This window comes from Neolamprologus multifasciatus, chromosome 13, assembly GCF_963576455.1.
Source record: "Neolamprologus multifasciatus chromosome 13, fNeoMul1.2, whole genome shotgun sequence".
NCBI lineage: Eukaryota > Metazoa > Chordata > Actinopteri > Cichliformes > Cichlidae > Neolamprologus > Neolamprologus multifasciatus.
The window spans coordinates 32,423,715-32,436,443 of NC_140451.1; the positions used below are offsets into that span (position 1 = coordinate 32,423,715).

Sequence of the window (12,729 nt, forward strand, 5' to 3'; positions counted from 1 at the left end):
GGCAAATAGGGCCGGGACAGTTTTTTTCTAATGTATTTATTTATTTATTTATTTTAATGGAGGGATTGGCAGAGCTGAGCGATTCATGCATTGTCAAACACGGGGAGCTCAAGGCTTACGCTCCATTTCTCTAATGTGGTCATCAGCTACATGAAATCATGTAACCTGCCATACAGACACTTCAGATGTATTAGTGTGTTAACCCTCCGATAGACTGGTGTACCCAACTTCATGCCCTATGACTCCAACCCAGCTGTGGCCCTGATGGACGGATGGACGGATGGATGGACTGATGGATGGATGGATGGATGGATGGATGAGTGGATGGATGAGTGGATGGATGGATGGACGGATGAGTGGATGGATGGATGGAGTGATGGATGGATGGACGGATGAGTGGATGGACGGATGGATGGATGGATGGAGTGATGGATGGATGGATGAGTGGATGGACGGATGGATGGATGAGTGGATGGACGAATGGATGGATGGATGGATGGATGAGTGGATGGATGGATGGATGGATGAGTGGATGGATGGATGGATGGATGAGTGGATGGATGGACGGATGGATGGATGGATGGATGGATGAGTGGATGGATGGATGGATGGATGGATGAGTGGATGGATGGATGAGTGGATGGATGGATGGACGGATGGATGGATGGACGAATGGATGGATGGACGGATGGATGGATGGACGGATGGATGAGTGGATGGACGGATGGATGGATGGATGGACGAATGGATGGATGGACGGACGGGTGGATGGATGGACGGATGAGTGGATGGACGGATGGATGAGTGGATGGACGGATGGATGAGTGGATGGACGGATGGATGGACGGATGAGTGGATGGACGGATGGATGGATGGATGGATGAGTGGATGGACGGATGGATGAGTGGATGGATGGATGGATGAGTGGATGGACGGATGGATGGACGGATGAGTGGATGGACGGAGGGATGGATGGATGAGTGGATGGAGGGATGGACGGATGGATGGATATCAGCCAAATTGATTTGCTCGGCAGTTAATTGCCATATTTTAACTGTAAATAATTTTCTTGTTCCCAAACGTTTGACTCTTACATCAAACTATCACAGACTAACTCATTAATGTTCAGTAGACCATAGGTTGTGTGTTTTTTGTCCTGTCTCCCTTTCCCCAGCTCTCTTGTCCCTCTCACATGCATATTCATGCCATCTGTGAGTGCCTTATGGTGCAGGATGTATTGGGGTTTTTATTGATTGGGAGCAGGTGGTGTAAAACATCCCTGAGGCTGCCAAGATTTCAAATGTAATTAGCAGATGTGGTCTTTGTTTAGGCTCTACGTGAGGTTGGCCCTGGTAGTTCTCAGCCCCTCTGAGCTCACAGGACGGAACAGAAATTTGATAATTGGTCAAAAATATCTTGGCTTACACATTTTGTTATCAACATGCTCTGTAGCTCTTCCATTAAACCCCACTCTTGGATTAAGAATTGTTATGTGATTTGGATTTCTGTACTGTGTATTTGGGCGATATCCCATCAGCAGCCTCCTTAAGGGACAAATATTTGATAAACATCCTGTTGGGAGCGGGCAAAAAAGCGCTTACCAGGAGGTGGCTGGAGAAAGAGCCCCCAACAAAGAAAGATAGGATAGGAGTAATGGAGGAAATATATAGAACCTCAAAATGGACCAATTTCATAAAAACTGGAGGAAGTGGGAGAGATTTGTTGAAGGTGGTAATGTGGGATGATGGGTGGTGGGTTATATAACCAGAGCTTAACTAAGTATTTTCACGCAACTACTGGAAGAAGGAAGGCCTGCTAAGGACGTGGTCACTGTTTTTTAGAAGGCAGCTCATAAAAGAGACTGGAAATAGCCTTCCGAATATCATCAGGGATGGACTGTAAAGCGCTGCATGGACAGTAGCAAAAACCTGACGACATGGGACCTGTGAAGAGGTGGAGGGGAGCTCCCCCAGACCGGGCAGGTCTGACGGTTTCACTGTGTCATTATGTTATTGTCAGTGCGTATTATGTTTGTTTGTTTGTTTGTTTTTTGGGGCTTTTTTTGCTGTTTTTGTTTTTTTCATGTGGAAAAAAAAGAAAAAAAAAGAATTGTTATGTGAATTAAGATCTCCATTGTTTCTAAGGTTACCCAGATGTGACAGACAATATTTAGCAAAAATGCTACAGAAAATAAAATACTTGGAATTCCCTCCTTAATTCTATATGAAATAATTGTATTCATAATGGCTGTTTTTAATTTCATGTAGAATAAGCGCTATGCTTTACTGTGACATTAGCAAACCAGCATTCATGCTTCCTCCCTGGCTGGTTCAGTCCCAGCAATCCAGAAACGAACGAATACCCTAGGATTAGGGCTGCCACGATTAGTTGACTAGTCACGATTACTGATTTGAAGCTTGAAGCTTTGTAAGATCCCAAAAGACGCAGGAATAAGTAGTAGTATTTAAGAGTGTAATAACGGACTGAAACAGAAGATGGCAGCACTGCATGTACAAGGATGCCAGCTGCTGTTAAACCCTGAAGAAGAAGAAGAAGAAGAAGAAGCTGTGTCCCAGAATTCATAGCGCAGCCCAGCTCAGTTTCCAACAATGGCGGCAGCTACTTAGTTTTAATATTACTCTTATTATTCTTTCTGGGTCACAAAATAAATGTTTAACATATTTTCAAGCAAGAATGTAGCTGTGTAAACCTCAAATATCTGCTCAGTTTATCAAGACGCCACATATTTTCAAAAGCGCTCCTAGGTTTCGGAGACGTCTGTTACCCACTAGCTCGATAGCTAGCCGGGGGCTAGGCTCACTAGAGCCGTGAGAACACCGGACTCCCGGCAGATGTTTTCAAACCCACCGCCGTCTTTCGCTACTCAGGTTAAACATGATATATAAGTCACTTAGATAACTTAAAAATGTTATTGTTTGGCTTTTTTTGTATTTTATTTGTTCACGAGTAAATCGGTTTGGCTGAGATTAAAGTTACAGTTTTTACACAGCTGAATAAACGTCAAGCAGACAGCTGATTATCAGAAGTGTGAGATGCTCGAGAATTTACTCCGGTGTCCTGTTATATTTTAGATAGCAAGGAGTTTATTAAACTTCACTGAAACAATCTGCAAATGTCATTAACATTTAATAAACTATCATCTTGTCTTTATTTTTAGTTAGCACAGACCTTAAACACTTAAAGCTGTAAGCTAATGATAGTTATATAAGAGCAGATGTTGCTGGTGCAATAAGCTGTATGTTTTACGTCCAACAGATGATCATCTGATTAATCGACTAATCAAAATAATCGGTGACTAGTCGACTATCAAAATAATCGTTTGTGGCAGCCCTACCTAGGATAGCATTTTATTTTGAAGGAGAAAAGAGCTGATTTTTCTTTTTCTTTCTTTCTTTCTTTCTTTGATTTTCTTTCCCCTCATCTCCCAGCGAGTCACAGGAGTCTGCTGCACCTGGTCAAAAAAAAGAGTTTCAGAGTATGGCATTAATCAAAGCAACGTGTGAAAAACCCTAACTGTACTCCTGGTGAGAGTAGATATCCCGTGAGATATCCTGAGAATATGGTATAGTTGATTTTAAATGCAAAAAGCAAAGCGGGAAAGCATGTGTTATAAATGGCTGTGTGTTTGTGTGTGTCAGCGTGTATTCATATCTTTGTGGGGACCAAAAACTACGTTTACTATACTTGTGGGGACCAATATCCCAAGTAAAAATGTCAAAATGTGGTTTTAGTGTCAGGGTTACAATTGAGTTCGGGTTAGGCATTCATTTTTCATGGTTAGGGTGGGTGGCTAGGGCAAGCGTTATGTCAATTAGATGAATACCTGATGTGTGTGTGCTCAGCTACTAGCTAACGTCTGTCTTACCTTCCACAGATGCACAGTGTTTACTCTGTAACCTTCTAATCTGCCTGAAAGATGTCTGACACTGACAATACATCCCCTTGCCCCTGCTGCTCTCTTGTCTGGTTACCATAGTAACCAGTGACGCCATGGAAAGCTCCTATGAATCTGTCCAACAGTTCGGTGTCTGTCTGTGATGGTTTCTTGGCACAGTGCGTCATGGTTTTTCTGGTTTAGTGACATAAGAAAGACCACACACTGACAGATGCTCGTGTGTGTGTGTGTGTGTGTGTGTGTGTAGGTGTGCATCGAGACCTACGTGTCCAGCTGTCACCAGCGCAGCATCAACACGGCGGTGAGAGCCACGCTGAGCCAGATATTGGGAGACCTGACGCTACAGCTCCGCCACAGACAGGAGGTCACACAATACTTTAATTATATACACACAGATATATTATACAGATGTATATGTGCACACATTAACTAGTAGAAAATTACAGCACAGTACCGCATTCATTTTGACACAGAAGTGACAGTAAGCATGCCTCCTGTGTGTGTTCCTCCTCAGGGTGCAGATGGAGACGAGGTGACTGCACCGCCGCTGCAGAGACGAGGTACATCACTGCCACGGTTTCTCTCACCTCTGCAGCTTCCTTTGTCAGCTGTAGGGATGTACTTCTCACCTCTTAATATGTAATATTGCATATGAGCACAGCATCTCACTGCCTAATATCTTACTATGAATGCTGCAGACAGGACCATTGTAGGGTACGAGTGTCCAGGAGAGACTAAATAAAAGCCTTAAGATCACTCTGACCTAACAGGAAGCTCCCTGATTGCCAGTCCCGCTCATGTTCACGCTGCCTGCTGAATTGGCCCCTGCAGTACACACAATAAAACCTTTTTATTCTGGTCAAAGCAGATGGTTGCTCCTCCCTGAGCCTGGTTTTCTTGAAGGTCTCTTCATGTTAAAAGGGGGTTCTTCTTCCCCACTATCACCAAGTGCTTTCTGAATGCTGGACTGGGGACATTGTTGCCCATTTTATGAGTGGCATGTGAAAGTTAAAGCATCACTGGTCGGTGGAGGCATAGAGACACTAGTTTGGCCCAGCAATGGTGAAAATGTCCGAGTTTAGCGTCTCGTGTGAGTTCAGCATTAAAGCTTGCGAGCCACTGGTGGCTGTGGGCTCTTCGTCATGTTTACTGTGCAGCTCCAGCTGTTTTGTAGCTGTTATAAAGCCACTGTAATCACCAATCTGCTGGTAGTAAGAAGCACCTTCGGAGAGAGACTGGCAGGGCTGCTTTTATGATACCATAAACAGTCAAATGCACTGTTTCGATAGATCCTCTGCAGGCAGAGAGCCAAACAGGTTCCAGTTAGGGAACTGATTTATTCTGCTTCTTAGAGGGGAAACTGAGAGAGAGGGAATTGGGAAAGCAATGATTTTTTTATCACTTCATGTACATAGTGGCGAATGATAACGCAGGAACCACAAATTAACCTTTTTATGGTGCGTGTGGGGGTGTGTGGCTTTTTGCAGATATTTCTCCCACCAGCCAAGCTCTGTGTGAAGATGTGGTCACGGTTCTGACCGTTTTCTGTGAAAAGCTGGAGTCAGTGGACAGGTAACGCTGCAGACTCTCATTGACTCACTAATATATTTTTCTTGTCTCGATGTGGAGGTGATAGTTCAGTCAGACTGATCCAAACACAGAATAAACACAGATATATGATTTTGGAGCAAAGGATGGGCCGACGTCACTGATAATCACTCTGCTTTCATTAGTGTTTCATCTCCTTTCAGTGTAAGTAATGAGAACAAACAGGAAAAGGTTGAAAAACTGCACATAGTTTAGCTGCTGTTTAGCTCATCATGGTTTTAAATGTCAGCTTTACCACATTAAACAGTGTTTGCATGTTTCCTCTGCACTTCCATGGTTTCTTCCTGGAAGGTTCCTAGTTTAATACAGTAAATATTTCTCTATTTTAATCTCCCAGTGATAACCAGCTCCTGCAGCTACTCTACCTGGAGTGCATCCTGTCTATGCTCAGCAGCTGCCCTCCCACAATGCACCTCTTCAGAGGTTTCACAGACCTCGTGTGGTAAGACTCACTGAGTAAAATTTCATCAACTGGTCCCTCACTGTTGTCCTTAATTGGAGTTGATTGTAGTCCGATGTAATCAATAAAAATCGCTAATGTTCCTCTTCCCAGGAAGCAGCTGTGCCCATCCCTGGTGGCAATCATGGGCAATCCCGTCAATGACAAAACTATTGCTTCTCACCACGGCTACTCAGCGGCAGCAGACCGAGACCGCCTCTCAGAGAGACTCAGTTTAGGTAACTGAGTTTACTAAAGAATCCGCTGTAGGAGGCGGTCAGTTTGTCTGTTTTTTTGAAAGCGAATATCAGTTGAAATTAATCTCTATCAGGGATTCAAGCGCCAAGAAAGGGGGGAAAATCAATATCTAATTACTGATCGCTCATAAATGGAGCCTGATGCAGCTATGAAGATCACGACTGAAGCTAACAGTGTGAAAAGTGTTGGTTTTCTTGATTAATGAAAACATTCTTGGCAAATGCTTTCGCTTTTGTCCGTCTTGCGCCCTCCGTTTTGCGTAACTATTTTTAAATCCCGGTAGCTCTGCAACCACGTGAGCTAGCGCAATAATTTTTTTTGCATATGAAACCGGAGGAGTTGTACTTACATCTTATGCCATCAGCTTGTCCTCGGTCACAGTTTCCTTCCACATAAAGCTTTGCAAAAACTGCATAAAAAGCACTTGCAGCAACAAAAACATAATATTCCAGAAACACGCTTTGCTGATCCGATCAGCTGTTTGTAACATTTCCTACATCCATCAGCACGAACTATCGCATGTCCGCCATGACCTGCCCGAAACCGGAAGTGACGTCATTTTGCGGAAATGTAGTTTTTTACCATCAGGGCCTCATGAGCCTATACTGGTGTTTTTAAAAGTTATCTTTGACTTTATGACTTTCTGTGTCGTTTCTGGGATGCTTAGGACTCATATTGCACTGCTGGAAATAGTTTATTTTGATGCAGATGCTGCTTTTTTGCAAATTTGCATTATAATATTTATTTTCGTTTTTCCTGCAGTGTATAAAAATTGGTGTATTTCAAAAATAAAACTATGAAGACACTCAAAATAAATTTCCTGTGGTGGGAAACTATTTTGTGCAACTTTTTTGTATTTACAGTTTTGAGGGATAAGCCTCTTAAATTTCTCTAACTAGAAATATATGTTAAAAAAACAAAAACGATTTTCAATTTTTTTGTAGTTTATTGCACTTTTTTGCAATTTATGTAATCACTATGCACTTAATGCAGACATATTATTAAAATTTGGGCTTTAATGGTTGTATTGATGTATAGAAACTTGAAATGCTCCCAAAAATGGCTCCACAGCATGTAAACATATAATATAAGCTCTGGCAGACTTGGTTCTATGGTAGGTCTTAAAGGGTTAAGGAGACATGAGTTCTTATTGGAGGAATCTTTCTATCAGCATGATTTCATGGGTTCAGCTTCATGCCCCACTTTGTTTTGTTTTCCCAGGAATGGGCCAGGAGGTGGACTCCTCCTGCGGAGGACTGTCCGATCAGGGCAGAGGTTCTGGCTGCTCCTCTAGCGCCCCTGCCAGGATTGCACCGGTAGTGCGCACAGTTTGCTACATTGCAGCAGAGCTGGTGCGTCTGGTGAGCTGCGTCGAGTCGATGAAACCGGTGCTCCAGTCGCTCTACCACAGGATCCTCCTCTACCCTCCTCCTCAGCACCGCACCGAGGCCATCCGCATCATGAAGGAGGTGGGACAAAAACACGCATTTCTCTACGTTTATAATATCACTTTTCACTGACAGGCAGCCTTTTGCTAATCTTTATTCAGCAAAGTTTTCACAAGTACCTCCGAGGATCATGCACTTGAAGGGGTCCAGTAACAGTTTGACATTTGGGATAACGTGCCTGCATATGTTTTTAGAACCATGTCAGCAAAAGCTTTACTGCTTTCGTCTGTGGCAGATTCTGGGCAGCCCCCAGCGGCTGTATGACCTCGCCGGTCCCTGCATGGCTGAGCCTGAGACCAGGAAGCGATCATTCTCAAAGAGGAAGTCCCACCTGGACCTGCTCAGACTGTTAGTAACTCCTAACTTTGTTCACTTGCTGTTTGCTCTGTTTCTGAAATTTAACTGAAATCTGTCACCCAGGGATGTTTGTCCGTACTCTTTGTTTTGCTGCACATTGTTTCAATCGTCACTCGGTCCAAATTAAAGTAGAAATCAAAGTAATGTGTTCGCTCACGTCATTTGATACTGGCGATCAATCCTATACTGAGCTGTTTGTTTCTGCTTCCCGTGGCAGAGTGATGGATGGGATGACAGAGGCTTGTATGAAAGGAGGCATCGAGGCATGTTACTCCTCCGTCTCTTGTGCCTGTGCCCTTCTCAGCGCACTGGATGAGCTGTCACAGGGCCGCGGCATCCAGCCTGAGCAGGTATGCAGACAACACACAGAACCACAGCATTAACCCTTTAAAACCGGTCAGAGCAGCACGCTCTGTTTTGCGTAACTATTTTAAAATCCCGGTAGCTCTGCAACCACGTGAGCTAGCGCAATAATTTTTTTTGCATATGAAACCAGAGGAGTTGTTCTTACATCTTATGCCATCAGCTTGTCCTCGGTCACAGTTTCCTTCCACATATAGCTTTGCAAAAACTGCATAAAAAGCACTTGCAGCAACAAAAACATAATATTCCAGAAACACGCTTTGCCGATCCGATCAGCTGTTCGTAACACTTCCTACGTCCATCAGCACGAACTTTCACATGTCCGCCATTACTTGCCCGAAACCGGAAGTGACGTCATTTTCGCGGAAATGTAGTTTTTTTACCATCAGGGCCTCATGAGCCTATACTGGTGTTTTTATAAGTCATGTTTGACTTTATGACTTTCTGTGTGGTTTCTGGGATGCTTAGGACTCATATTGCACTGCTGGAAATAGTTTATTTTGATGCATATGCTGCTTTTTTGCAAATTTGCATTATAATATTTATTTTTGTTTTTCCTGCAGTGTATAAAAATTGGTGTATTTCAAAAATAAAACTATGAAGACACTCAAAATAAATTTCCTGTGGTGGGAAACTATTTTGTGCAACTTTTTTGTATTTACAGTTTTGAGGGATAAGCCTCTTAAATTTCTCTAACTAGAAATATATGTTAAAAAAACAAAAATGATTTTCAATTTTTTTGTAGTTTATTGCACTTTTTTGCAATTTATGTAATTAATATGCACTTAATGCAGACATATTATTAAAATATGGGCTATAATGGTTGTATTGATGTATAGCAACTTGAAATGCTCCCAAAAATGGCTCCACAGCATGTAAACATATAATATAAGCTCTGGCGGACTTGGTTCTATGGTAGGTCTTAAAGGGTTAAAGGGCCATTCTGGGGTTTACCGTGTTACTTATTTAAGTAGCACTTTTGTGCATGCAAAGGGTTTGGATTTAGTGTTCAGGCCAAAAGAAGGTCTCTATGTCACTGTGTACCCAGTGATACTTCATGCATTCCTAGCAGCTAGTTTGACAGCCCTCAACCAATGAATGAGCAGCTCTGTCGGTGGCCGTCCATCATTAAAATGGATTTTGTGAACAAGTGACAGGTCTTGGGTCTCTGAATCAGCATAATATGGGCTCTAGTGTTGATTACGTATATATATACGCTCTCCAGGCTCGGCTTCTCCTCAGACGACTGGACGATCTGAAAGATGGAACCGAGTCGACGCGTGAGTCCATGGAGATCAACGAGGCCGACTTCAGGTGGCAGAGACACATCCTGTCCTCAGAGCAGCCTCCGTGGGACCCCAGCTCTTCTTCCTCCAACGTGGCCACCACCGGCACCGCTGAGCGTAGCCCCGACATCAGCATCAGCATCACCACGGAAACGGGCCAAACCACCCTGGATTTAGAGGTGGGAGAGCTCGGCCACACTGTGGGCCACACCAGTCCGGAGGAGTGTGGAGAGGACGCTCGGCTACCTTCGCCTTCTTTCTGCGGCGATCAGGAGGAAACCAAACACGAGCCGATCCCCGGGCTCAACCAGGGAGGCCAGAAGGAGGAAGGAGGGGTGCCCACGGGGGAGGTGGAGGGAAGAGGAGAGAAAGAAAGAGGTGGAGGCGGAGAGAGAGGAGGTGCAGTTCCTCCAGATGTGGTGCAAAGGAGTCACGCCCTCGTCTACCCCGACATCACGAACTTCCTGTCTGTGGAATCCAGGTCTCGGTCGCACCACGGGGGAGGGTCACGATACAGCGAGAGCAACTTCAGGTACTGCTGCTTCTCTAGCTGCTGAATTGAAATTATGATAAATAGTAATTAAGTAAAGAAAGAATATATAAATAATAAAAACAATCTCGTGCTTCTTCCTGCTGCCCACCAGCATGGAGGAGCAGGACCTGTCACGGACAGAGTTTGACTCGTGCGATCAGTACTCCATGGCTGCCGAGAAAGACTCGGGCCGCTCTGACGTCTCCGACATCGGGTCCGACAACGTGTCGCTGGCCGACGAGGACCAGCAGTTGTCCCGCGACTTCCCAGGTCACCGCTCCCTGCGCACTGCCGCCCTGTCCCTCAAACTGCTCCGCAACCAAGAGGCTGACCAGCAAAGCGCCAGGCTGTTCGTGCAGTCTCTGGCTGGACAGCTGCCCCGCCTGCTGGGGCTGCCCACTGCCACGGAGGTGGACCTGTCGCTGCAGAACTTCTCTTCCACCTTCTGCTCTGGACTGCAGGCTGGTGAGTGAGGGGAGAAGGGAGGGAGGTTAGATTTACTGCAGTGATTCCTGTTCTGCGATCTGCATGGGTTTGCTACTCAAACACACATATTTGCTCAGGGAGGAGATGGTTCTCCCTGTTTAAGTAAATATATTACACTGCAGGCATGTGCTGGGAATATCAGAGTGCAAAGACAAGAAAAATCTCTGCTACTGCAAGAACTCAATGACGAGGAGACACGCTAAAAATCCGTTGTTTAAAGAATAACATTTATTGTTTCTTTTTTTCTACTGTAAATGATCTAAATGCTGAGGTTCTCAACATTTTTGTGGTCATGGTTAAATTACATTTTCCAAAGGCTCCTTCCCAGTCCTAACACACCTTTAGTTGGTCTGATTAATAAGATTTGCTCACGCTCACCAGTGAGCTTGCAGACTAATAAGCCAAAATTTACAGGAGCACGAACAGCTGCAGTGATTTCACTGTGATGTCTGCACAGCTGACGGAGGGTGGGTGCTTTGGGGATAAAAAGTCTTCAGAAGAACAATTACGTGGAAATGCCACACTGCTCACTCCTGGAACATTTATGATATCATGTTTCAGTCTGTCAACCCATCAATCAGGCAAATGAGCCACATCTCCTTATCCCATCGTCCAATCAGAAGACTGCTGCACATTCATTCGACCAATTAGCTTAGTGACGTCACAATGCACAGGTTCTCATACTAATGCAGTTTTTTCTGCTTCTGTGAGTGTCTCTCTGTTACTGCATTTTATATTTATTTACATTTCATTTTATTTGACCTCAAAGGTGATTTTTTTTTGTAACTAAGCAGGTAATAAAAATCTTGTTTGTTGGACGCTATTGAGAAGTTCATTCTTTGCTGAATCACTGTTAGTGCGAACAGTCATTTTCTAGCCGTTTGCATAAACAGCTAGCTTTTCTAGCTTTTTAGCTAACGCTACTTAGCTTTTAGCTAATGCTAGCTCCTCTGTAAGTCTGTTTCCTGTGTGTTGACTGACAGGTCTGTAGCTTCTCACTGTTGAAGGTTCTCCTGAGCTCCTCCATAAATACATGAGATTGAGAAAAAAGAGTCTTTTTGGACACAAATGCTTTTTTAAATTAATGTACAATATATATGCATTTTCTATATCAGCGGTCTCCAACCTTTTTTGCGCCACGGACCGGTTTATGCCGACAATATTTTCACGGACCGGCCTTTAAGGTGTCGCGGATAAATACAACAAAATAAAACTAGTACCGGTACCAAAAAAAATAAAATTTATTCATAACACACGTGAAAAGACCCAGGAAAACCGAGTAAACAATTAAAAACGATAACAAAATAACGCTGAAAACTGATAAAAACCCTGAAAACTATACATTTCACACCTGAGCCTCAACTCTCGCGGCCCGGTACCAAACGACTCACGGACCGGTACCGTGAGTCAAGATTAAGACCATTACCCGTGGGGTCGGGGACCTGCCAGAGACTTTCCAGCCTGCCTTGTCTTATTTTTTTCTAATTTCTTTCCAGCCCATCTGTGTTTTTACCTCCTTATAATTAAATTAAATTATAATTAAAACCATAAAAGTTAAAGAAGATGTTTCTGTTCTTCACACCTTCAGAAGTTAACTCTGGTTGTTCCTTCTAATAGATAATAGTGACAGTCGGGGTACCTGAATGGATGTGAAGCTCTTTTCTTTGAAGTTTCAGTAAAAATCAGCTGTAGCAGAAAATATTGCATCTCAAATAAACAGCATAACTGTGTAGTGGAAGAAAACATCAAGCTTCAGATGCAGTTTTCTGTATGTGTGCACTGCTTTGAGGAAACCTGGTAAAACATTCAGGAGCTTAAATGAGTTCACTTTGGTTTCTGGTGCAGATTGGGCTTCCTCTCTGTGGCGGTGTCCTGTGTGGGTCGTGGGTGTTGTTGTTCTTTCATAAACTCTCTGGACTTGTTCCATGTTTGTTTTTAAACGTCAGGGTTTTGCTTGCATGGATTTTTCTTATACCTGTTACTTGTCATCGGTGTGTAGTCTAAATGCAGTACGTTTACTTTCTTACAGTTATTAA

General features: G+C 43.7%; 1 protein-coding gene across 3 annotated transcripts in view; it reads left to right on the forward strand.

Moving 5' to 3' along the window:
- The window catches only part of arfgef3 (ARFGEF family member 3), a 58,088-nt gene that overhangs the window by 11,090 nt on the left and 34,269 nt on the right, over positions 1 to 12,729 (forward strand). For 2 of the 3 annotated variants that reach the window (XM_085182398.1, XM_085182399.1), the window contains exons 6-15: positions 4,164 to 4,280; positions 4,431 to 4,476; positions 5,404 to 5,488; positions 5,862 to 5,966; positions 6,078 to 6,202; positions 7,443 to 7,690; positions 7,905 to 8,017; positions 8,244 to 8,376; positions 9,615 to 10,207; positions 10,320 to 10,672. In XM_085182398.1, the coding sequence (XP_085038524.1) occupies positions 4,164 to 4,280; positions 4,431 to 4,476; positions 5,404 to 5,488; positions 5,862 to 5,966; positions 6,078 to 6,202; positions 7,443 to 7,690; positions 7,905 to 8,017; positions 8,244 to 8,376; positions 9,615 to 10,207; positions 10,320 to 10,672 (1,918 nt within the window). Of the gene's footprint in view, positions 1 to 3,565; positions 3,584 to 4,163; positions 4,281 to 4,430; positions 4,477 to 5,403; positions 5,489 to 5,861; positions 5,967 to 6,077; positions 6,203 to 7,442; positions 7,691 to 7,904; positions 8,018 to 8,243; positions 8,377 to 9,614; positions 10,208 to 10,319; positions 10,673 to 12,729 lie in introns of those variants that run through there. The other variant, XM_085182400.1, reaches the window with a different exon arrangement.